The 27,504-nt window shown below is 45.9% G+C and overlaps 1 protein-coding gene across 1 annotated transcript in view; it reads left to right on the top strand.

Annotated features, from left to right (window-relative positions):
* The window catches only part of LOC142775673 (synaptogenesis protein syg-2-like), a 575,499-nt gene that overhangs the window by 282,370 nt on the left and 265,625 nt on the right, over positions 1-27,504 (top strand). The window contains exon 2 of the mRNA XM_075877314.1: positions 22,163-22,513. Within this exon, the coding sequence (XP_075733429.1) occupies positions 22,163-22,513 (351 nt within the window). The remainder of the gene's footprint in view (positions 1-22,162; positions 22,514-27,504) is intronic.

The following is a 27,504-nucleotide window of genomic DNA, read 5'->3' as shown; positions in this document are numbered from 1 at the left end:
ATACGGTTCTTTATGCACATAACTATATTTAAAGATGTTCACCAGGCTGCTAAATCGCAAGAACAGAGAATTTCCTCTCTGGAAACACCAATAGTGAAAGTTGCTGCTAAGAAACAGTGGCGAACGCCGCACCACCATAAAGTACGTGGCTACGCCACCACTTCGTATACACTTTTCTCGTTGTGTTGCTTTTGCCGGCAGACAAAGATGCAGCCGCCTTTTTTTCCCGCTTTCTCTCATCTCATTCCGCAAAGTGGCGAGCGTAAGTCAGCAAAACTTGTGGAGCTCACTCAGACTCACTCATGAAATATATTTTGAGATTTGGACTTTGTCACACATGAACCGACGAACATTTTCTGCAATGGGACCCTCTCGGACTTCAATTCACAAAAACATCACTCACACGGACTCGCTCATACACAGACTCACGGATTTATCTGAGTCCGACTGAGTCGACTCACGACTCCGTCACCTATAGAATAAGCTTTTTCGACCATAGTGTCAGTGCTGATTAACACTCCGTAATCGGTGCTCTACTTAGTGCCGCTCCACGTTGTATGTTCGAAAGCGAGTTCTAAGTGCTTCCGAACCGGTCAGGTCTTTTTTTTTTCTCTGGAGATGACCACGTAAGATACAATAATTGAGAACTTCCGTGAAAGAGTTGGTGGGAAAGGTCAAGGCACCCCCACCACATAGCATTCGCACCTTTTATCGATAAATATTGAAACAGTGATTGAACGACACTGCTTGGAAATATGAGAGTAGACATAATTATGAAATCGAATCCAGGTAAGGCTGCTAATAATGTTTACGATCACCAGACAGGAGTCTAAATACCTTTGTTTCTTCTTTTTTTTCTCATTTTACTTCTTCCTCTCCACCTCTCGTCATCTACAATCCTTTCACAGCACGCAACCCAACCACAAATTAGGCGATAAACTTAATGGCACTACATTGTACAACTTCTCTAAATACTCGATGCTGCAGTAATCATCAATATTTGTTTCTTTAATCGTCGTTTGAGAGCACATGAATGCTTGCAGAGCGAAATTCGCGCCGTAATTCACTTTCCGTTGTCTCTCGGGTATTTTAACTTTGGAAACGCGGCTATTCTACGATTACTTCTTACTATATACTGTTGAGACAGCAAACTGGTGCAAACGAATGCCTACACAACGATACAGCAAATCATATACCTAAAACAACATATTCGTGCACAATACGCAAGCGACAAAAAATAAAAAAAGATTCCTCTGTTCAGATGAGTGGTCAACAGTCATCGCAAATGCAAAACGCAGCACAACTGCGTCTATACATCTATGTGCAACGCCAGGGAATGCATGTAGAGGGAAATATTAACGCCCTATTCTTGTTCTCTCTGTACAGTCAGGAAAAATCCTCGGGCTGTTAATCGGGCGTAGCAGTAAACACGCCATTTCTTTCAAATAATTTGTGAGTGTTAGCCTTGTTTATGCCTCGTAACGAGGGTGGAAGCAGCCAGGCACCTATAAAGAGAGAGAGTCGTTGAACACACCCTTTATTGGCATTTAACCTTATCAACACGTATAACCCTTCGCTGCGCGCATTGTTCCGACTAGCTTTGAAACAGCGAATAAAAACGAAACACGTTGACGATGCGTGCCGCAATATCCACGTGAAAGGGAAAATTAAGTATGCGCTGAAGCGAACGTTTAGCTCCGAAAAAGGCAGACATGTAAAATGAGACTTGAGAAAATTCCAGATGCATTTAAGACGTACACTCTAAGCCGAAAAAGACTAAAGTGGGGTATGTCATTGGTCCTTTAGGGGTCTAAATGCGCTGCCACAGATTTTGAACCAATTTTGGACTAACTGCGGGAGTAACTGCAAGGGCTCAACTGTTACCCCAAGCACTTACTCCACTTGGTTTAAATGTTGGCCCCAGTAGAATGCTCCAGCGGGACTAACAGTTAAACCGTCTGGACCAATGGCAAAAAAAATGGCGACACTGCGTTTGTGCAGTATATTTTATGTTTATTCCAATTTAATCAGCACTGAATATCATAGTATGTTATTCATGCAACACACACACACACACACACACACACACACATACATACGCTTTTTTATTTCAAAGTAAAACACCGCAAACACTGACTGCCCGCGCTGTACTACAGAGAACAGACTCTCGGGTATATATAGCACAGTATTTTGACCTCCCATCTAGTGCCAGTGGGCGACTTTTACTCGGCTTAAGAAAACAATAAATATTGACACCGTAACGCGAAAATTTACATGGGCTTATTCGTAGCACGGATGCGCATCGATCTTTTAATATGGATCCATCTAATCTTCAACATGCCTCCAGCCCGAGAATACGAATTATCAGCTGGTATTCGATCATGTCGGCCGAACCAGCGTTCGCAGTGCTGGCGCACGAGTCCGCAAACACAAGCATAGCAGCGGCGCTTGTGCGGGAAAGCCGGCGAAGCAGCCGCAGGCGCCCCGCCGATGCCATACCGTGTCGGCTTGCCGACGGCGTCGCTAGGCTTACGACGAGTACGACTAAACGACCGCCGGCGATCGCAACATGCGGCTCGCGTTAAATTTTCGTCGTCGTTATTTTATAGTCACAAATGAACAATAGGTAAGTGCCCCATGTTCGCTGTGTCTTACGGAGTGATGTAGATATCTGTATACTTACAGCGACAAGACCGTTCGCAGGCACGGTTCTTTCATCGTGCTGGTAAGGCACAACCTGTGTACCGCTGGCCGCACGATTAGTCGTATCCGCGATCGCCTACACGTTGGATTTTTGATAACGATTGTCGCATGGATAAAAACCCATAAGTTTGCCTGAGCTACTATTTTTGTGAACTTGTACGCGACGTTTCCTTCGCTTGTGCCGGCAATGAACTCACACCGGCAGCCCGCTTGATACCGATGACGTACGAAGCCTACTTTTCCTATATATCGCTTTGAACTTGTGGTCACTGTGTGGGTACACGACCGCTGATGAACAGCTTACCTTTATTAGCATTGTCAGTGTTCACCGTAGTTCGAACTTATTCAGCACATTAAAGCGAGTTCTCGGCATTGCCCGTGTTTGCGGAGACTTTCACTTGGCTTCGGCTCGCCCGTGCCGGCATGGTGGAAACGCGAGGGCACTTGCTGTGTGCACTGACAGCGTGTTGTACTATACTTTCCTCTAATAACATCTTCTATTCGTTTTATAGTGCTTCACTTTCACAGTGGCGTATAGCCTATTTAACTTGTTTTCATGATCGCCGACCACGCCGAGCATTGCAGTGCAGCATCGACAGGACGCGATCGCGGCGCAGTTGCCCTCCCCGTTGGTCCCTTCATTGCCGGGCGGTTGCGCAAGACACGCATTGTCACACATTTAGTCCCTGTTGGACGAACCGTTCGTCCATTGGTTTAACGACTGCAGTTAGTCCAACTTTGCCGAATTTCGGCTTAGAGTGTAGAAGCGCTTTCATGATTGTACACTTGCTACCATTCTCGAAAATACACCGTGGAAGTTATGACTTCAGAAAAAGACCGACTCACGGAACATATTTGGTTGACAGCTCTTTCTCTTTCAGCGTGTTTAGACGATATATGTAGCTGATAAAGTGGAGGATGACCACCTATTACTTGTGAGCAATGTTGGAACATCTTAAAGTGGACGCGCTTCAGTTGTTGCTTGAGTTAAATGCTATGCGATAAGTGGTGGGGATGCACTATAGCAGAGATCCTTTAAACGACGTACAAAATAAGCATATTTAGTGAACTGTTTATCGTAAAACATTCTCGACTACATTTCCTCCCAGAGAACTGGCACCCAGTGGAATAGTAATCTACGCTTTGAAAGGCATGAGAACCGCGAAACAAATAAACCATTATGGTCTCGTATGCAAATCACATCGTTATATGCTTCAAGCTCGTAAGTAAATTTGCTAAACGAGTTATTATTTTTAAAGATCAAACCGATTTCTTCGCGCAAACATACTGCATCAGTGTAAGTGTGAATTCCTGGTTCCTAAATGAGGATTTTTCTAGGACCCTGTGTTGTGTTCAATGAACAAAGAATAATCGAAGATATAAACTACGCTTATAGTTTCGATGAATACTTATCCTGTTTGCTAGCATGCTGTGCCACTGCAGTGCAAGTGATAACAATAAATAAAAAAGCTTCATATAAAGCCTTCCTCACCCTCCAAATATGCAAAAATAAAGAAAGAAAAACGTGTTGCTCACGCAAGCTGTCCCCCGCAAAGTGCCGTGAGGAGAAACTAGATTGCAGCCCTGCTGCCTTTGCACTTGCTTCCAAACACCAGGACCGGAAAGGAAACAACGAAGTGTGTATCATCGGAATAAAAATTATGTATGTTCATTACACCTGAGCGCGTATATACATAGAAACGGCACCAATAAGTGCATTCATCGATTGCGCTTTTATTGATGCCCGTCATATTTTTTTGCGTTATTTCTGCTCCACTCATCGGCTTACCTAATAGTGCGGTCAGCTTGAGGGCATGCGGTTTGATTTGCAAAGCAGCAGCCTCGCTAAATCCCGTGGGCCGGTAGGATTAATCCTATTTGCATACATTACTTTCTTTTCCGTGAACATGACTGCTCTGAAAGCAAGCGGGACAAAACGCGGTAACCGGCAGCTTCTACACTAAATTGAATCCGGTCAGGCGCAAAACGGCACCGTTAATTGAATCAAACAGGAGATTGCTGGCACTTCGTTACTTTCTCTCTTCCATCCCCACGTGAACTCACCGTCAACGCAAGAGAGCGGAACGCTATACATGCGTGGTTGCGTTACCAAACTTCGCGGCCTTTCAGTCCTATTCACCCTCCGGATCTTGCCAATGGTCCGCTCATTACGTAATGAGATAACAACAAAGAAGAGGCAGAAGTTCGTTTTAGCAATGTTTCGGTGTATCTGCGCGCTCTGACCCGAATTTATTTTTCCCGCGGGTGCAGCGGGCCAGCGATATACCACAGATACTATGCGAGGCATTCATAAAGCAACGGGGCCATATCCTCCGGAATAAAACGCACCTCGTGCCTCGTGTAACGTCCTTGCGCCCAGGCGTCTCGGATAAATTAACTGCCTCGTGCTTCTGTACAAAACGTTTCGAATGTACACTGTCACATTTCCGCAAAATCTGCGAGCAACTTACTCGAGAGCGTGCGCTCGCTGCGGCTGTCACCGTCCCTGTTTGGGGAATTCCAGGGAACGTTCGGCGCTACACAAGTGCCGTGCGTTCACGCTCCAACAGTAACGAGCTGTCGCGCGCGACTCGTGTTCGCGGAGCATCTCAAGTCGCACCGGCTCGCGCTGTCAGTTTCGCGCGTATTAACGAGGTTTTATGAAGTCCGCGTTCGCCGAGTGCGCCGGAAGACGAAGCCGAAACAAGCGCACCAACGTCGTAAGCGGCAATTCACATTTATACGAGAGCCGGAGGGGGCCTCCAGAATGGCTCCCCCGGCGCCTATAGACACGCCGCGTCGCTTCGTGACACCCGGCCAGAGCAAGATTTGAGATTTGCGTGGTCGTCAAACTAGCCAGATGACCCTTCGGGGAATCCTGCGTCTCGTAGCGGCTTGTAGTGATCGCTGTCCTCTGGTTTAAACCATACATACACGGAGCGTCTTCGGCTGCTACCGGTGCTGCTGCCGTCACTGGCGTATACGGAGCAGGCCTCGCGGTCGCGAAACTTTGTTGTCTCGCACGGCTCCCAAACGGCCTCGTAACTTTTCGGTATCTCGGCCACGCAGCGCTGGTTAGCGCCCGGTGTGTCCGCGCTTTGCCGCGGGCGCTTCGGAGGCTTCGGGCGGCGCATACTGTGCGCAGGCCACGCGCCCGTGCCACCACCTCGCTCTCTCATCTGCGTGCTGTCTATTGTCTGGCGCCGCGTGACACGACCAGCTGTCTTTTTTGAGGGTACCGATCTCTGGCTGCACGCGGCTCTTTCTTCCTGCTGATTTGATGGCCCCAGATCCAGAGAAAACTCGGCGGCGAGCCCAATTCGGGACACAGTTTGGCCAAAACGTTTGCGCTTCTTCCCATTGTGGCACCGTCCCGCAATTGTCTTCTCTTTGAATCTTCGTCCGGTGACACAGTTATACAGAGAGCTCTTCGCAACCTTTCCCCTCTTTTCTCACTCCCTCATTTTTATTCGCAACCAGAAGGAAATTTCTATCTAAGTGTTATAGAAGCGGGTTCCAGCCTCATTGATGAACTGCAGTTGTGTTCTTTTGTTTGGTCAAAATGAAACCATATTTCGGCTTTCCATACTTCATTTTTTACGGGTTATCAATAGCATCATACTCAATTATTTCTTCTTCTGTTTGAAAGACGCACAAGCAATGAAAAACTAACAGAATCCTATACAGCCTCGCCATTGGAGAACGCTCCCGCTACGCTTGTAGGCGGCATGTTGAATTATGCACACGAATGGTGTTTGCTACTATTTACACTGACACCTTCCATTTTTTCGGGAATTTGAGGGTGGCTTCCAGCCGTTCATTGTTGTCATATTTTTGCTCCACCATATACCTATATAGCAGGTGGTTGGAACATAATAAACACTCACTGTACCAGTTTATTTGGCAGCACCAATGGATTCCACGCTTCACTCTTGTGCGTCACTTCTTCACTGCTGTCGCGCTTTACGATTATGACACACTCCGTGACATCTCTGGAGTTTCTGCGTATCCTAAAGTTTCCTATGCGTCCACCAATCCCGAGAAAAAGGCACAAAGCTGCATTTCCGGTTTCGTTCAACTTTTCTGCCTTTCTCAACCCTTTCATATTTCTCATTCCTGGAAGGCCATACTTACGCCCAGCAAATTCGCACAAGTTTCTGAAGGCTAGGTCTACTTGTAGTTTCCGATTCTCGACAACGTACTCGTGCATCTCACACCTAGTTCAAGTGCAGTGCATTATAGGCTTGCGGACAGACTCGTGAACCATACTGCGCAGACGTGATGGATACAACCCGCACCTGCACGGGTCCTTTCCATTCGAAGCTATGCTTACTGCTACAGCCATTGCGAGCAATGCCATGACGCACCATTCTTTCGTCACCCGAAGGCGTGCCACCAATAGGTTACATGCGGAGGCCAGAGACTTCACAATGTTCGGGCCCGGATTTGCTTCTCTGCGATATGCGCCAGCGAGGCATTTATGTTCTAAAGGGACACTAAAGGGAAACAATGTCTTAATTGAGAGTGACAAACTGCAATATGAAAGCGCTAATGTGAAATGTTTCGCTATCATAAGGTAATTATTAGTGGAAAAACCAAGATTGAAGTTTCATTTCTAAATATTGCAATGAATCTTGGCGTTGACCTCAAGAGTTTCGAAATGTATTTTGCACATTTTCGCGACATTGGCTCGATCAAATTTTCTGAAACTTCGTATGCTATAGGTCTATGGCACCCACAGATCACAATGTACTTCGATTTTATCGATTATAAGCTACGTAGGACCCAGTATACCCTTTCAAATTCTATGACGTCACGGTGTTTGGTGCGAGAATCTTAAGGTGGCGTCTCTACCCGCATTTTCTTATCGCACATTTTCTCTCTTGTCTAACGTCGTGGTAAGAGGGGTGTTTGTGGGATTATGAAATCGCACTTTACTAACACGCGAGAAATTGTCTTGCTCCTAAGTGGACTTTTAAAATCGCCGGCATTACAAGAAGTACACAGCTGTATAGGCAGAATTTTCAATCATCAGCGCCAACAAATTAGAAGCCAGCGTCATTTTTCTGCTTATGATCGTTAATTTAAATGTCTAAGTATTGACCGCAACCAAGCTTCGAAACTATTCAGCCCAGTGTAGAATGTGTAACTGTCAGGAGTCGGACAAAAGTTGTCTGGGCGTCCGAGCGAAATTTTCGTGTACGTATATATACACAGGCAAGCTGTTTCAAACGCGCAAGGCAGAGCGTTGTCGCTAAGCCCGCGACAGCTACGTAGTACAATAGGCCGCCTCGCGGGCGTTCCTAAAAAACAAACACACCGAAGGACAACTGACACTAGAGAAACGACAGATGGGGGGGGGGGGGGGGGGCGTGTCCGCCATTAAAGGGAACCACGGCGGCGCCCGCTAATCGCCCACGTTCGCGCTTGTCACGCTTGCAGCGGCTGTTTGGATACGCGTCGCCGCGGTGAGCGAATTCGCGGACGCACCGGCAGTATCTCGCCGCGGCCGACTCGGAACCGGTGGTCGCAATTTGGCTACCGGCGCGAATATCGCCACCACCCGCGCGCTCTGCCAGTGTACACAGCGCGTCGCTCTTTACGCCCGTCCGCCGGTCAGACGATTGCCGCTGACTCGTGCCAAAATTGCGTCATTAATTATTCACCTCCCCATTTCGCTCTGCGAGCGGTTCGCGTCACTTTGCGTTTATATAATTTTCTCTGTCCCCAGCTTTCGCCTTTTATTTTTCTCGTGTGGCGTAATTAACTGGCGTCCGTGCCGCGTAGGAAGCGCTTATGCATTTTTTAACCGCACGCGACACTTCGGTGTCGCGTGCATAGCGAGCTTCACCTCCCTCGCGCCAATTGGAGCTCGGTGCATGCGCAGATTTTCTCCTCAGTTTGCCACAGTTTCTTTGTTTCTGCCCACCCCCACCCCTACAGCGCCGTCTTTAGCGCTAGTAACTTCAGACTCAGATTCCATCTTTTCTTTTTCCATCGCTTCAGTCCCAGGGTGGACGTGGTCCCTCAAGCGAAACGTACTCTTACGCACCCGCCACGCAGTGCAGCACGAGTGGTGGCGCACAGCCGCCCGAGAAAACGGCCGTAACAGAAATCTTGATTGCTACCGAGAGGCTAACGAGGACCCGCTCCCACTGTTGCGACATTCGCGCGTCAGGGTTGCTCAACTCGTTACCGTGACTGCAAGGAGGTTGTTAGGCGCGGAGCGTCTTTGTTTGTTGGTTGGCCGTGCATCAGACATGAATAACAGACGCAAGTGCCCTAAAGTGGACATGGCGTGGCGGCAATCTGTGCCGAAAATAACGAAGTTTGTGAGACACCCATTGTCTTCGGCGGAGTGACCGCCCGATGCGAGTAAGCTTTTTCTTAATGCGAAGCGTTTCTTGGCATACTCCAGGCACTTTTAGCATGTGTATCTACGTATCTATCTATCTGGCCACCTACGTCTGGGTGGTCTCCTGATTACCCCCTTAACATGGTGTGAACCAAAATTAGTATGGGAGGATAATATGTTTGGATGAATATGACTCGCTGATCATGACATCAATATGTGACAGTCTCGTCGCGTACGTCGTCAAACCCATTCCACCAGACACATGTGGCACGTACCCGTATACCACGAGCGGTTTGTGACACAGGTATTCAGGTATTTGTCACCGGTGATTGACAGTTTACATTTACCCAGGAACCGCGAGAACAGACACGGGCATTTTCAATGCGAGTGCGTTAAGGAAAAGCTTACATCGGTAGCGTTGACCAGACGAATGCAAAGGATAAATGTCAGGGTGCCAACAGGAACCGAATCCCAGCATTCTGCGTGGTTATCAAGCATTCTGCCACAGAACCACGCCATGTCTTCAGAGTAGTTTTCAAGTCGACCCTATTGTTCTAGAAACTGTAGTTGTGGTTGCAGTGCTGGCTTTCCAAGTTTACAAATAATACATATGCACTCCTATGACACAGTCTCCACGTCAGGTTAACATCAGTTGTAATTAGGCACAATCAACTGAAGTTGATTTATTTAGCACTGTCAAGGGCTACAATCCATGATGCTGTTGTCATCGTAACGCAATTGTAAACAACTGGTTATATGAAACATATGCAACAGCTCAAGTATTGTCTGTGCATACAATATTTTGACATATGTTTAGTGTCATTTGCTAACGTTTCACTCATTGGAAAAATAACTCCCTCACGTTCCCTCCGCATGCATTGATTCCCAAGGTACGAGGGATCTGTCGAATATTTTCTTTTTAAGGTAAAGCGTAAAATTTTGCGCGTGGTGCCATGGACGTCATTGGTTCTTGTCGAATTCGAATGCTCCACTCGTTGACGCCTAAAGCCATTAGTTGTTACCGAAAAATATACATGACGGCGAAAACAACTTTGATTATGTCAGCCCTATTGTGGCTATAGTGCTCATAGTAATCTTACCATCGGCTTTGATCTTGGTGAACAGGCGACTGTGCTCTGCGGCATGAAAATTAAGACATATTTCATATACTTAATGATAATTGTGGGGCTTTATTTCTTAGCCCCAAGATATAATTTTGAGAAACGCTCATTATGAGATATCATCATAGAAGGCTTCAGAAACTTTGACGTGCATTTAAATCAAAGCACAGGGCCTTTATCACCGAAATGCGGGCGCTGCGCCCGGGATTTTGTCACGTGACCTTCGGCAGTATATTCAAGTGCCATAACCATGCACTGGACCAACGCCGCGGCCAGGTATATTCAATGTACTTCTTGCGTGTTAAGTCATTGCATGCTGCTTAGGGAAATGAATCTCTGTTTCGATATAAATGCTTCTTGTGCCGTAAGTTCTGTTAGTGGGAAATATTAACGTATAAATATATAAACCCACCATAGTTGTGAAGCAAACATAGGAGAAGAAAAAAAACTTTAAACATGGCAGCGTTCATTACCAAATCTTCTGAAAGTGTGAAGACGAGTGTTTTACAAGGGACATATTTTGCGAGATAAATGGTAATTATTTGCGATCAAGTCCGGCCAGGAGGTTCTGCGACGCTTTGTGTGGCCATTTCAATATGCTGGCAACATTCAGCATGTAGGCCATGAAAGTGGCAGGTCACTTTTAACGAGAACAGATGTACGCCTTCATGAAGGGCTATTCAGATCGACATGACCATCCATCTCTTGTCCATGGCCACGAACGTTGCAAAGGATGCGTACATTCCCACTTTAGAGCAAACGGTTATAATCTGAAAGAAAAAATACATAAAAGACATATCTTTCTCAATATAAGCGGTTGATTTCGACGCATATACTGCTGAAAACTGTTTCTATATTTCTCTATAGCACGTTTTACCTAGCTGCTGACATGTTTCAATGTTGTTTTCTCACGGTTGGACGCCCAAAGTGAATCATCGCCATCGTTCTGATGGTCCGCTTCAAGACGCGTGCGATGAGATTGAATCACGCCGCTTCATAGTCGTTCTTTGCGGGTACGAGGGAAAGCTTGCGAGGGCAGGCTGTGAAGGGTTTTCACCTGATGATCGCCATTTTCTTTCGTGCATTTCTTTGCGCATCTTATCTTTGAGCTTGTCCAGCGTTGGAAGTGGCTACACTTACTGCAGTAGGGGGCTATGGCTCCCCGTGGAGGTTAAGTAGATGGGCAAACAGAGGACTCTAACCCGCCTGTCATGGACAACGGCAACAATGGTGTTTTGTTTTTCGAGCTAAGCAGTGCCTTTTATTCAGTGAGCCGCTATGGGCTCAGGACAAAAGCCAATTTTTGTGACGATATTGTTAGCCGCCGCTGCCAGTGTCCATCGGAGCAAACACGCCCTTTTTAAAAACTTGTGGGCAAAAAAAATGCACAGGGCATAACCGCCACTTACTCGCTACGGTCATCCGTACCACTGCAATGCTTCAGGTCACGTCCCGGGGGTTGTAATCTTTTTAGGATTATAAAAGAAAAAAAAAAACAAAGTCTGAGCCGGCATCTAACATATACATTCTTCGTGCTAGTCATGTAATATACAACAAACTACGCCAGTGTGTGCAACTGCTCGGAAAGAAACTCTACAGAGGCGTCATGTCGGGCCTGGAGCCACGTTAGCAGCCATGCGAATTCGACGTGGCAGAAGCGTACAATCGCACAGGCGTCCCATCATGTGAATTGCGTTACGAGAGAGTCGTTTAAAACTGCCTAAATGTTGCGAATGGCTCAGTAATAATGCATAGTCATCATCACCATCAACTAAAACAAAGTGAGGAGTTACACGAACGTGTAAAAAATGCTTCGCTTCTTCACGAAGTGGTCATGAAATATTTAATAGTGTTTAGCTGCACTGGCAATATATGTGTCCTAAGAGTTGAGTACCGGCTCAAGGAAGGCCACTCCTCCTACTCGCGCTGTGAATGTGCTACGTGTGCCTCTGTGGCAGTAGTGCTAAATAATCCACATTGCTTTTAGCAACGGAAGTCAGTGATACAGGCCGATAATTTGACGAGCCAGAGCAGTTAGCTCTTTTTTTAATCGAGGTTGTTGTCACAGTCATCCAGGTCTCAAGAATCGCATTTGTTAAAAGAGGCTGCGCAAGGAATATCTGCAAGATTTGACTCCTTCCATCGCTGGTACTTCTGAGAAATTTTGCAGAAATCTCATTGAACTCCGCGGAGCACTAGAAGCCTTTAGTTTAACGATGAGGCACGACATTCCTATGGCCGTAGTGACGGCCGGTGGCAGTACACTAAAGTTTGAACCAAGAGGCGCCGGTACGTCATCAACAGGTTTGAAGGTGAAGAGCGACGATAAATAGGAGTTCATGACATTTCCATGTTCTTCAAGTGTAACTGCTGGAACGGTCGTTATGCGCAAATATACCTAGACGGTCACTAGTTGCCTGACTTGCCGCTGAACATTGCAGACTGTTGCGCCACGGTAACCAATTAACCAGCTAATTGCAGAGAAAAAAATGTTTCAAATTATTGCGGGATGCATGCCCCACTATTCTGCTAACCCCACTGTTCAACTGTTCGGCGTCGTCTCGGCGCCCCCCGGGTGTTCCTCACACACCACGTGCTACGATAAATTTCACATTCAGTGGTATACAGTCGCCCATATATATATATATATATATATATATATATATATATATATATATATATATATATATATATATATATATATATATATATATATATATATATATATATATATATATATATATATATATATATATATATATATATATATATATACATATATATATATATATATATATATATTTCTATTCCAGCGGAAAGCGTTGGTTACGCGATGTTTTGAACCGGTGTTTCCACAGAACTTGCAGACATTCTCAGCAATACTCACCGCTGAAGCTCAATCATTTTAGTGAGCGCTTCGCCTTTTGTAAGTAGTAATAATTTAGTTGGCTCAACGTCTTAAAACGACGATATGATTATGACAAAGGCCGAGGGCTTCAAGAATTTTGACTACCTGGGGTTCTTTACCCTCCACCTAAATCTAAGTAAACGGGCCTCAGGCAATCTCGCCTCCATTGAAAATGCGGCTGCCACGGCTGGTATTCGATATTGCGACCTACTGGTCACTTTTCGTAAGTCGTCAATAGCCACAGTTCTACATTATTCTGATGAACGTTAAATACAGCCCCGGAATCTAATTGCAGTGTCTTAATTATGTTCAACATTCGTTTGAGGATATCAAAGTTTGGTTAGCTTGGTTACTGCGTCCTGTCGACTATTGGTAATCAGTGCTTCTTCCTGCATGAAAGAGGCACATTTGCTAAAGTGTATTTTGCTCTAACGCCATGCCCTTCTACGCGAACACGCGCGAGAGGCTCCACCGACGACTGTGCTTGGAGTGGGTTTGCAGCTGCCGTGCCTGTTGTCACGTGATAATAGAGGGCAGTGGCGAGGTTCAGACGGGGCTGAGCCTGCGCGTCGCGATGTCGCTGCAAGCACGTCAGTATGTCGACGTCGGCTACCGCACTTCGCAAACATGTAATAGGTCTATAGCTGCTTGTACATTTGTCGTTCGACCTTTTTTCTGGCTGCCTCAATCGTTCCTTGCCCGCGTAGTATCCTGCTCTGGCGTGTTACGCACTCTCAGCCACCTCGAAATCTCTAAGCTTCGGCATCCTCTTCGTAGAAACTAAAAAAAAGCGTCTGAACAGACACATCTCAGCTCGATTACCATCACTTATGCTAATTGTACACTATCTTGACAGCCGCTTATAACACCAAACACTCTAATAAAGCGGGAGAAGACGAAAAAGTGTGTTTTGAATAGGAGCTACTTCTGCTAACTCCGGCATATTTCAGTTGTAATTTAAGCCTGTTGATCAGTTTTCGCTGCTCGCTTGGAGGGGATGGATGTAGACCACCCCGGGCGCCTGCCGGCACCAGCGGCGTCAGCGCCGGCCGCCTCCAGGAAGCGGATGGGACAAGCGAGTGACAGCGACAGTGAAGATACTCATGCTTACTATTTCAGCAGTGAGGACTTCTCAGATGACGGTTTCCAACCTGTGCTGAGCCGCAAGGCGAAGAGAAGGAACATGAGGACATCCTCATCCTCAACTATTCAAACTGTAAGTGAAGCGCCGAAATCGAACACTTATACCATCCTGTTTCTGCCTGCACTTCCTACCGTCAGCATGAAACGCCTTAACAGACAGTCTGTGTCGAGGTCTCTGGAAACGCTCGTGCCAAATGAGATCACGGACATAAGAGTGAACGCCAGAAAGAATATACTGGCTGTGGACGTTTTGCACGCAAGTGCGTTGGGCGTTCTGCGCAGTGTAACTGACTTGGACGGCAACCAGGTGCGCTCTCATGTTCCCTTGGGATGTGTTGTAGTAACCGGCGTGATCTACGACATTGATGTCGCTATTTCCAATAGTGACTTACAACTTCTTGTCAAGTCAACAACTGATACTCCAATTGTTGATGTCACCCGGCTAGGCAAGTCTCGCTGTTTGAAGATTGCGTTTAAGAGCACAGCACTCCCCCCCCTCTCATGTGAAGGTGGGGTACTTCAGACACGCTGTGCGGCCTTTCATTCCAAAGCCTCTCCAGTGCCGTAAATGCATGAAACTTGGACATGTGAGCAGCGTCTTCGAGAATTCGGTGGTATGCCACCACTGCGTCGAGCACCATGAAGCGGATACGTGCGTCGCAACTGTCAAGAAATGCTCTAATTGCAATGGATCTCATGAAGCCACATCGAAGGACTGCCCGCGGATTCAAAAGGAAATTGCCATTTTGAAGGAGATGGTGCGCGATCACTTATCTCATCGAGAAGCCGCAGCTAAAGTCAGAAGGCGTCGTTCACGTCGACGTCGGTCTTCGAGGACGCCCGCTACTTCCTCGACACGTTTGCATGATCCCTCATCAGTACCACCTCTTTTGCCTCCCAGACCACATGCCGTGGGAAAGGCTGTAAAGGACAAAGCCAGTGAGCATACCCTAACTGCGACAGAGTGGCCTGCACTTTAAAGGGAAGCAGCATCAAGCGAACCGAAGGAGTTTCATGACGGCCAGTCCGCGCTCCCGGTTCGAGATCTTTCCAACCAAGACAGGCAAGTGACTGCAATCGTGCAATCATTAATTGCCAGGATTCGCACGCTACTGCGCAGCATACAATCTCCGTCTGCTAAGAGTGCACTGCAAATACTGGATGCACTGAATCCAGTTCTTGCTAGCTTCGTATAAGCACAATGGCTCAACAAAATCTCATCTTCCGCACTGAAGTTAAAAGTGCGTCGATTTTTCAGTGGAATGCCAGAGGCATGAAGTCCCGTATCTCGGACTTTCGCCAATTTGTTCGGGCCAATCAATTCCCTATACTTGTCATATGTGAACCAAACGTATCAACGCCTTATAGATTGTCCGGTTATGAAGCTTTTTGTTCAGCCGCTTGCGAAGAACGCAGCAAAGTAATTGTTTACATTCGCACAGACTTGACTTATCTTTCGCACCCAATAAGTTCAAATGACGACAATCAGGACATGTGTCTTCGTGTAAAGAAGAATGCAGTTTCGTTCACGCTTATTGGTGGATATATATCTCCGTCATCGCGATTTGACTGCGACAGATTAAAAGACATCCTAATGAGAACCGATGGGCCTTGGATCATCACCGGTGACTTCAACGCCCATCACATGCTTTGGGAGAGCACTAGGATGAATGCCAGGGGCCGGAACATTGTTAAATTTGCTTCCAATTACGACCTTTCCATCATGAACGATGGTACCCCCACATATCTGCGGGGTCTCACGTATAGCAGTTGCCTTGACCTGATATTGTGTCATGGTGCTTCTCTCACAAAGTTAAGGGGTTTTGCGATATTGAGACTCATGGGAGTGATCACATACCCACCTACGTGACGATAGATGGTATCATAAAAAATTTCTCTTCCGGTGTTGCAATTGGCACTGACTGGTCGATGTTGGCATCGCGTGTTGAGAACGCTTGCCAAGAAGGCCTCGCCTGCAGCCTGGAAAATACCATAGCGGAAGCTATGCAAGCGTCCATATGTAAATTACCATTTTCGTCTAAAATAACACAGTTTGACATCGAACTGGAAAAATTACGAGCTATACGAAGGCGTGCTGAACGACGATACAGACGCACAAGATCAATTTACGATCTGAGGGAAGCAAGGCGGCTCCAGAAAAAGATTCAACGACGCATTTACAAACTGGAGAGTGAACGCTGGAAAGCATTCTGCGAATCTCTAGACCCTCATAAAGCGCTGTCATATATCTGGAGAACAGTTCGTGGTCTTCGCTCCTCTCCGCAACAACGGCACCCTTTTAAAGCTTTGGCACTCCATCATGGAAAAACAGAACTCGAGGTGGCTGAAGAATTTTGCACGAGAGTTGCCGGGAATATTATGAACGAGAGCATCGACGCCGTGATCGTTGCTGAGACGCGATTACCAGAAATGGACATTCCGTTCTCCATGGAAGAACTGGAAGGTGCGTTAGTCGCTTCTAAGTGCATGTCATCGCCAGGTCCTGATGGTATTACTTATAGTGCGTTGGGACACCTTGGACAAAAAGCCAGAAAAGAACTTTTAACATGCTTCAACAACTCCTGGCTCAGCGACAGTGTTCCCCGAGAATGGAAAATTAGTCGATTAATACCACTTTTGAAATCGGGAATATCACCATTGGACTTGACAGCGTATCGTCCTATTGCCCTCGCAAGCTGCCTCAGAAAAGTGATGGAAAGAATGGTTCTATTTCGTCTCGAGTGGTACTTGGAACGATACACCAAATACCCTTCTTGCATGGCAGGCATTCGTCGGGGCCGCTCCTCCATTGACTGTGTCCTTGACTTATCGACATTTGTTCAACAAGAAAAAAGTCGCAAGCGCATATCAGTGGCACTCTTTCTTGACGTGAAGGGTGCATATGATAACGTGGCTCACGATGCCATCCTCACTTCTCTCGCAGCAAAGGGCATTGGTGGACGAATGTTTCAATGAATAAAAGATTATATAACTGGCAGGGGTTTCTTTGTACAAACATATGAGGGTACAACTGCCCAACATTACGCCTACTGCGGAGTACCTCAGGGAGGTGTTTTAAGCCCCACATTGTTCAATGTAGCCCTCATTGGTCTGGTGAAAGTTCTGCCAAAGTCGGTGTGCCTATCTATATACGCCGATGATATTTGCCTCTGGAGTGCTGCAGTTACTCGCCCTCAGGTGCGTGCACAAATACAGCGGGCAGAAAGCCTCACAACAGCCTACCTTCAGAAACAAGGCCTAAATATATCAACTGTGAAGTGCGCGTTGATGGCGTTTACACGCAAACCAATGACGCCATACCCTGTTTACATCAATGGGCAGAGTGTCAAATATGCACGGACGCATCGTTTTCTGGCCATAATAATCGACAGAAGTCTTTCGTGGAACCAACATTGTGCGTACTTGAAGAAGAGACTGCTATCTATTGTGCATATCATGAAATTCTTGTGCGGCAAAGCATGGGGAACTTCTGTGGCCTCCATGCTACAGCTGTACAGGGCCCTATTTCTGGGTCTATTGCGCTACAGCTTGCCGGTACTGACTAACACTTGCAAATCGAATATTCATTCATTGGAGAGTTTGCAGGGTCAGGCACTGCGTGTCTGCCTAGGACTGCCCCGATGCGCTTCTACTTATGCCACAATCATGCTTGCCAAAGACCATCCGGTCAGGACATATGAAGTTGTGGATTGCCTCAGAGCGCACATTCGACATGCTAGCCGTGTCCCCGACCACCACTTGGCCCTTCTACCTTCCGGAAGACCACGTGCTACGTTTTCAGACGTCATAGCCAAGCACCTAAACAGCATTCCATCAGGATATACGCCAGCTGCGAGAACGGCATGTCCTTTCTGGTGCCTCGACCAGCCGCAAGTACGTCTAGAAATTCCGGGAATCAAAAAGAAAAGCAGTCACTCCAGAGTAGCATTGAAGCAAGCAACACTGCTATCTATTATTACATGAGTTGTACTTAGACCGAACGCAGATATACACTGATGGGTCCGTCTCGTCCAGCAGCTCATCAGGTGCCGCTGTAATTCCGGCTGCAGAAATGACAATCAAGTTTAAGTTGTCGCATATGACTACATCTACGGCATCAGAGCTTGTTGCTATAAGGGCTGCTTTACAATATCTCGTTCAAGAACGTCCAGGAAAATGGGTCATATTCTGTGATTCGAAGGCAGTGCTTCAGAGTTTGAAGTCTGCCATGCGTAGGAGGAGTCATGACCAACTGGTAAAAGAAATAAGACATTGCCATCATGAAGCTCTAGCACGAGGGCATGATATTATATATCAATGGCTGCCTGGAGATATCGGTATTACCGGAAATCAATTAGCCGATGATGCAGCCCGCTCAGCCCATGAATAAACTCGTGTAGTCCCGATTCCTCTATCAAGGAATGATGCAGCAAGACAACTTTACCTGCTGGCTCGAGATCTCACACGCACGTTCTGGTCGTCTACCAGCTTCCAAAGGTGTCAATTTTATGAACCGGATCCTTCGCGCAAACTAAAGCTACCATCACAACTTTCGCGCTCCGATGCGACACTGTTATGCCACCTTTGGTTGGGTGTTGCATTTACAAAGGTGTACTCATTTCGCATTGGTATGGCAGACACTCCTACATGCGACTACTGCGGAGCTGAAGAGACCATCGAACACGTCCTGTGCAGCTGCGCTTGCTACGACACACAGCGATGCCAGCTCCGGATGGTTTTGAATCAACTTGACCCCGGACCATTTTGTGTGCAGAAGATACTAGGACCTTGGGCATCTGCCTCAGTTGCGCAGAAAGCAACTAAAGCACTGCTACTTTACTTTAAGTCAACAAACCTGAGCGACCGCCTGTAGACTGTGTGTGCTCCCCGAGTGTGCTCGTCATTGTGTGTACCTTCTCATTTTTCTGCAACCTCTTTTCTCCCCTTTATCCCTTCCCCAGTGCAGGGTAGCAAACCGGATGTGCGTCTGGTTAACCTCCCTGCCTTTCCTTGCATCTTCATCTCTCTCTCTCTCTCTATTAAAGCCAAATTCAAATGCGACTTTGCGTTTGCCTGGGAGTTGCTGCCTCATGACTCCCCGGCATATGCGCGCCGCACGACACTGATCTGTTTAGAACAGATTGTTCGAAATGGTTCCTTGCAGCACAATTATTTGATTGCTTCCCAAGGCGCCTCATCGCCATTACAGTCTACAAGTAATACTTGTTTGCAGAAGATTGGAGTGCACACAGAACATTTGCTGCTAAAATATCAAAATGAAGCGTGCCAAAAGCTCGAATAAAGTACACGGTGGCTTGCGGAAATAATGGGCAAAAAAAGCTTAAGTAAATAAATAAAAACATCACTAATCCAACATCTTTGTATAGGCAGTGAAGAGATTGCTTTTTTTGTTCGTTTATGCAAACTGCAGACGGTGATAATTGTCTTGTTAGATGGACTTTTATACAGCGTACAAGATGTCGTATTTCAAATATAAGGGACGGGGATGAAAAAAAAGAAACTCAAAATTAAGATTCAAAGCATGGGCATTAGAAAAAGTAAACCATGATTCATTCCAGAAAAAAAAATATTTGTAGCGTAGAAATGATAATCACTTGAAAACAAGGACGGAACCAAAAACTATAGGTTGACTCACGGAATGTCACAATTGTGCCAGCCCAGAATGTTTTCATTATCCTTGAAGAATCCGTCATAATGGTAGAACAGAAGTGTTTGCATCCAGTGTCATAAGCATTACCGAAGAAAAGCAACTAAACAGGTTACTAGTATCAATAAAAAAATGCAGAGCACTTTCACAGCTGTGAAGACGAAATTTGGCGACAAAGGCGACCGCGGCTACATGTTCTGCGGCTGCAGGCGTCGTGTTCGGACACAATTGCGCATTTGCGTGCGTTCGCTCTCTTTCATCCCCCACTGTTCTTACACTAAGCGAACAAAACTCGTCCAAGGGATGAACGTCCATCCCTAGGGCAACTGCTGATTACAGCTATATCAAGGTCGTGTAGACAAAAGAGAATAGCAATAGGTTGGTAGTGTCATTGCCGAGTATTGCGACGCTTAGTATACATGAAAGAGGCGTCGGTGGTGACAGAGTTGTGTGGAACACCGAAAATTGTGCTACGCGCCGTTTTGTCCGCGGACGCGATCGTAAGAGCCTCGCCGTGTACAGTTGCGTTGTGAAACTAAAGTCGTTTCCGCCCCACGTACAGGAAAGGTAACCCATTACCGCTACTGAAAAAAAAAGCAACACGGATTACTTTTGCCGTTACTTCATGATGAGAAACTTTCAGCAGTGTGCTTTCTCTGCAGGAATCCTCGAAAATTTCATCAAGTTCATATTTATGAATGAGTTCTTAGCAAGAAAGTGTTTTATGCCGGGGTCCACCATGGCTCCGTTGGCGTACTTCAGCCACGGAAGCGACGTTGAAAAATAAATAATAAGAAATTGCAAAAAAAACAACGCAAACATCTGTCGCGCGATCTCGAATCTGCGACCTCTCAGTTCTCAGTGCGCGGCGTTAACCACTTCGCCAGAAAGAGTACGTTGTCTGGAATGCAAACGGCAAGCCATTTATATACACCGTACATCATTTGGGAGTTTCCAGAGCTTCGAAACTTGAGCGCGTTCTCGTTATCAGTGGCGAGATGGCGTGACAGGCTCGCGTTCGACACATTGCAAAGGTTGTCGCCTCCATGAAGCGCCGCCCCCACGGAGCGTGGTCTCTCTCTTGCGCGCGCTTATGAGACTCGTACTTCAAGAGAGGCTGCATGTCACTTCGCACGCTGGCACGCCCGCGTTCACGGAAGGAGCGCACTGCTAATACACGACGCAGGAAAAATTGTTACTGTTGCTCACGCTTGTCCTCTGCATACTTGTGCACTTGTTTTGTGGATCTTTCTGTTTGAACAGCGAGTGCTCTTTAAGTGTCGAGCTGTGACAGTCTTTAGTCCGCGCTCATCCTGTTTTTGCTGATTTTATGCGTGCTTTCTGGTTGAGTTGTAGGCTGCAAGTTTCGAGCTGCTTGCTGTTCCTAACGTGACTTTTCGATTTGTTGCTGTTGCTGAAGCAACGCAGAATAAACGCTCAGCTACCTCTGTATTGATGCATTTCACTTTCGTGGTATAACGATTCCTTTATAGAGCGATCAGCCACATGTTCATTATGAAACTCCTCACCGGGAAAAAAAACAGACAACGTTGGGGAGGCCAAATACTTATAAAAATGGTCATCGGTATGCACAAGCAACTTCATCTTGTTGGGAGAAGAGGGAGAAAAAGGGACGCGCAAAAAACAAACGGTTTCCAATCGCGGTGTGCGTATTGTAAGGTGCATATTTTGAGGTCTTCAAAAACACATGAGTGCAATTCCAGTTGTGATTTATGTGTATACTTATACATAGCTGCTCTGCACTAATACGTAACTCTCCTTAAATTGACACTGCCCGCAACAGTCACCTTTCTGAAAGGTTGTTTTCTGATACGTATTGAAAACGCACAAACGGCCAAGGATGGCACTAGTACATTTTGTTTTCTTGCAAAATCAGTAGAAATTATTACTTCGTTTTTTTCTTGTTTTTTCTTGAAAGGTGGTTGGCAAAAACAATCGAAATAAAATAAAAAAGTAACAAGTGACGTGATATTTTGCGTTCTCAAAAATTGTTAACGCATTTACATTATCCGTTATTGTTCTGAAATTTGAACAAGTATACGTTATTAATTTATCCGAAAGAAAAGCAACGTGGTACTACCCATTGAAATTCCTGATCCTGAAAGCAGCTGTACTATCGAGGTCACGTTTTCATCGCTTGAAAATCCGATATGTTCACAAAAACACAGTCAATAATAAATGTTACTGAATTGCTAAATACAAAAAAAAGTTATACCAACCGTGCTCGTTTTGCCCATTTGCAGACGAGCCCGTGGCGTTGGCCGTGCACGTGGGCGGCCAGATCGACTTGCCCTGCAAATCACTGCTGGCCAACGATCTGCCCATGCGCATCAACTGGTTCAAAGACGACTCCCCCATGGCCGTGTACAGCGTGACTTACGCGAGCAACCAGAGCTTCCACCGAACCAACATCATGCAGGGCCGGCACGCGGCCCGTTCCGACTGGAGCCAGCGGGCCTACTTCAGCGTGCTCGGTTCTCCAGCAACGCTCAAGGTGAACGACTTGGCCTTCCAGGACACCGGCACTTACGTCTGCCAGGTGGTCATCAGCCGCGGCACACAGCGGAACGCTACACTTCACTTGGTCGTGGTCGGTGAGTGATGTTGTCCTTTCTTCACCCGGGTGATACCATGCGGGTACTCATTTGAAATATATACAGTATAAAATGGCTTATTCCTAATGTCACAAAATATACTACCTTGGCGTAACGTCATGCAAACTTTGCCACTTCATATTTGTAACAGAGTGGCCGAATTTCCTGCACGCTCTGTGCGATATCCCCTGGATTAAGGTTCTGAGAAATATGACACTGAATATATCAAACTACGGAAGACATTTTCGCTTATTTACAGCTATATGGGTATATAGTCGAAACCAAAACTGTATTATAAAATAATTTCTGCAGTTTGACGTCCCAAAATCACGAGTTGATTAAGAGGGATGCCATAGTTGGGGGTTCCGGCTGGAAATTACGATCACCTTTAGAGAGTATGCAAGGAAACTCAGCCGCAGAGTGACGTTGTGGTGCGCCAGACCGGATGCCATTTTTGAGGTTTTCATGCTGTAGATGACCATGCTTGGCACGATGTTTGCTGTGCTTACAGTGTGATGGGTGTTTTGTGGTTTCTTCTGGCTTTCCGTGGCCTCGCGCATTGCATTCACATTGCTGCAACGTTGGAAGTTTCCTGTACCAGTGCGTGCAGCATGGACTTGTAAAAACATCCAGGAAACAATACCTTATTCTTCGTCGAGTTGCATCAAATTAACGATCATCAACAGAGCGGTTTACGGTTGCTGCAAACGCACAAATGACAAGCTGAACGACGAAAATAGTCAACGGCTAGGCTTCCACGTGGTGCCGAAAGTCAAACTTGGACAGTGTGTGAAGATATTGGAGCAGCCGTCAGTGCGCAGAGCTCACTACGCAGAATTTGTTGCGAAGACCTGGACGAATCGGCGTCGTATTACCGAGTTTGTGAGACGCACTGCTCCAACCTGTCAGCACGCTACACCGAGGTGAGCTATGCACGTGCAGTGCGCACACAGAACTTCCCCTTTAGATTGGCCTCTCATTTGATGAAAAGAAAACTGAAATTTTTTGCTTGAATGCCTGTGAGCGGCAGACCAGCACAGCGATGTTAAGGCAAATTGTTGTTTAGCTTAAAAACACAGTCGCAAGCATGGGTTGTCTGCAGCGTTGAAGCCTCAATAATGGGGTCCGGCCTAGCTCACTGCAGAACCACAATGCGACTAAGTTTCAATAGATAATTTCTATTGGGTGCGACGAGGACGTACCGTGGCGCCACCATGCGGAGCCATCCTGGTGACAAGTGGGATCCCGCAAATACCACAACAGCTTTCGCGTCGGCTTTTTTTTAATTATTATTATTATTGTACTTTCGTTTCAACAAAATGAGTTAATAACTGCTGCAGCTTCTTCAACAACTTTCGAAATGCTAAATAGCTGTTCCGAAAAAAATTTATCCTTCTCAAACGGTGAGCTAGAGGCCTGCTTTTGTATTATCGAAACAACTCAATCTGCGTCGAATCGAAGCATCAAATGGCCATTAGCGTGTGCATGCGGCATGGAAATATATATTTTTTTGCTTCGAGAAATGTGCGCACCTCTGCTAGTTCATTCACTCTAAGATTGCATCTAAAACGGGTCGTCGTTGTTGTGACTTGCCTGTCCAAACTTACACTGCTCTTTAGCACACATAACCCTATGAAGCACAGCGCAAGCGTCTTCTCCGCTTTTTGGAAAGCAACTCGGCATTCTGATAGCTGCATGCAGCTGTAACCTCTATGTTATGACTGGAGCACATGCGTGCCTCATTCGGAGTTATGGCAGAGTACTTCAATGCTTTGAAAGACTCTCGTTCTAGCTAAGAAAAATTTCACATGAGCTAAACCTTCTCCGTGGCACGATCGTAATATTTGTCTGTTGCCCCTTATTGCGCACATTTTCTGCGGTTGTCACATGGTGCACATTCAATCACCATCAAGAGACACAGGGGTGAAAATGTTTGATAATTTGCTCAGTTCTGCAGCATCTATAATGTGGTGAATTGCGATAAAAAAAAGCGATCACGACCTACCAAACTTGCTACAAATACCCTAATCTCTTGTGTTTTCCTGTCACGGCTTAAATGCTGCTTTAGTGCTTTACACGTTTGCTGTGCGACGGCGTTACGTTCGTACATGCTTCGAGTCACAGCACTTGTCACTCGAGGTGGCACATCGAAATATTTCATCACCTTCATTTGTTTGGAAACTTTTGACTTTTTTGCGTTTTTTTGCGATTTCAGTGGCCCTTAAAAGCGGCATATGGCTTGTATGTTTTTCATTCTCTTATACGAAACCCTGCCATGGTCGAAACGTTAGTCATAAAGGAATTGCTTTTTTGTACGTGCACCCGTGCTTCTTTTCTAGTTCGTACCGGACCTACTTTACCATGAATATATGTATATATATATATATATATATATATATATATATATATATATATATATATATATATATATATACAATAAATGAGTGCGTTATTCTCTGTCGACATATCTCGTATTTGATGCACAATTCACTTTTTTCACTATGCCACGGCGCATGTGCGCCCTTCCCTTGCGGCGAAGTCGTAAAACACCTCGAAGGCTTTCGTTATATAGTAGTACCAATTTTTCCAGTACCTACCAAATCCCTACCAATACAGCAGAGGGCAGCACAGGAAAATGGAAAAGGCGGATTTTGATGCCAGCCGTTTGTTCGCGTTACGGAGGGAATATACGGTGTTCCCGCAAGCTCTTGACGAGATGCAGCACAGGGCAATTGTGGACGTGCAATTTGTCGTTCGACAGCATTCAAGAAGGAATTTGGGTAGCCACAGGCCGACAATTCACGCTGCACTAAGCGTACGTTGGCAGTGTAGTCTTCCTTTTTTGTGTAGATTTTTTGCGCGCATCGTAGAACTGACAAAACCATGGCCCTTTTGTGACAGCGCGAAAATGTTTTTGGTTTAAATACCTCACATATTCTAACGTCTTTCTTTTCGTGCCTTGAAACGAGCGTTTGCTATTATGGCTTCATATATATTGTGCAGTACTAAGTAGAAAAAGATGTATGTGGGTCCACAAAAGTCAACAAAAATAAAAGCACACAGTAAACAAACAGAGCGCTGCGTTTGTGTTTATTTCATTTATACTTGACGTTAGGGCAAAAAATGTCCTTTTTTTCTTCACATTTCTCATCTCGAGCTTGCGCTTGCAAGCATGTCGGGAAACTAATTGGCAGATATTTAATATATGAAAGATAAAATGTCAGCACAGGTTGTGTGGCAAAGATCGCGTTTCAGAAATGAGGATAGGATGACATGCTTCTTCAAAAACTTTATTTACAGGAAAGGTCTTTTCAAGGGATATATACTTCTTACTCAGCGTTTTGGGCTCTCTCTATTATTTAAAATGAGCTACGAAAATCTCATCATACATTCTGCGACACATTTATTTTAAGAGAATGCTAGCGCTGCGCGTACTTCATCACCGGTTCGCAAAAGTGTCCGTCGTCGCAGACATCGAATCTCACGACTCGTCGTTGCTTATTAGCTCTACGGTGAGGTCTGTCACCACTTGGCGCTCGTTTGAGAGCTTTGTTCCCCTACTATAGGCTTTCAATGCAGTGCGAAAACGTTTAATTGTTGCATCTTATCTGGAGAGCTAAGCTGCAAGGCACTGTACTGTATCTGTCTTGTTCACGGCGAGATGTTTCCGCTGATTCTGCAAGTGCTTTCAAGATAGCTGTCACTTCCAGCCATTTTGGCTTGCAGTCGGGGATTCCTATTTTTGCTCAGTCTTATGAAAAGTAAGCTGAGCATCTCGGAAATTTCGACGGAATTATACCTGAAAAAATTGACAGGACTGAGCAATGGTGCAGCCACCATGAGCCCCCATTTTCCGTCAATGTATGAATTCTCTTGTGTTATGCCTTCAGGCACGAAGTGCAGCTCGCACACCTACAAATAAACAAATACTTGTTTATCCCCAACCTTTCATCAACACGACCAATATTATGTACTATTTGAAGCTGAAGCACTGCGTACTTGTAATAGCACTATAAAATATAAGAAAATTCTGCAAGATAACTTGAATTAGAGTACTGCAATGGAATAAAGTTGTTTCGTGGAATTACACGCATCCATTTTCTGCGTAGCTTGTCATCTAGCAGAAATCTGAAAAAAGCACTCTTTGCATGTCCAGTCGTAATTTTTACGGCACTGAAGGCATAACACTTGTTCGGGATAAAGTCAATGCATTACCCACAGTACAGCACTCATGACGTCTGAACAATGTCGCAAAGGTAGAACCTCCGGAGACCGACGTACCTGGTGTGATACCTAGAAGAGAACTGATGTGTACGCCAACAGCGCTCACATCGCCGCCTAGTGCACAAAGAGATTGATGTTTTATTGATATGTGGGGTTTAGCATCCCAAAACCACCATATGGTTAAGAGAGACGCCGTAGGGGAGGGCTCCGGAAATTTACATCACCTGGGCTTCTTTAACGTGGCACCAAATCTGAGCACACGGGCCTACAGCATTTTATTCTTCGTCGGAAATGCAGCCGTCACAGCTGGGATTTGATCCCGTGACCAGCGGGTGAGCAGCCGAGTACCTTAGCCACTAGACTACCGTGACGGGGCAGTGCAAAGAGAGCCCCCGCAAGCGAATTTGCATAGGCTAATATAGAACTTCCCCCCCCCCTTCTTTCCCTTGTTGTTGTCCAGGCTCATTTTTCTGATACTTAGACATGGGAAGCTTTTTTCATCAATACACTCTCGCTTCAGAAAAGTAGGAAGCTCATCAAATCAAACTGCGGGTATAATGCAAAAAATGTTTCAGTTATTTCGGCATGCTCCAGCTCGCATGTATACGAGCTAAACGCTGGTACATATTAAAGCGAGAGCAGAACGCCAGCGAAAGGCCGCTTGCCCGCAGAGTCGACGCGTAACTAGTGGGAGACTACAAGCCTAACTATACGCAGTGGATCTCGCGAAACTGCACTCCCCAAGTTGCGACAAACAATTATGCTTA

The sequence above is a fragment of the Rhipicephalus microplus genome, chromosome X (genome assembly GCF_043290135.1).
Source record: "Rhipicephalus microplus isolate Deutch F79 chromosome X, USDA_Rmic, whole genome shotgun sequence".
In the NCBI taxonomy this organism is placed as follows: domain Eukaryota; kingdom Metazoa; phylum Arthropoda; class Arachnida; order Ixodida; family Ixodidae; genus Rhipicephalus; species Rhipicephalus microplus.
Note: the sequence above shows the minus strand (reverse complement) of the source record. Positions and strands in the feature narration are given on the sequence as shown.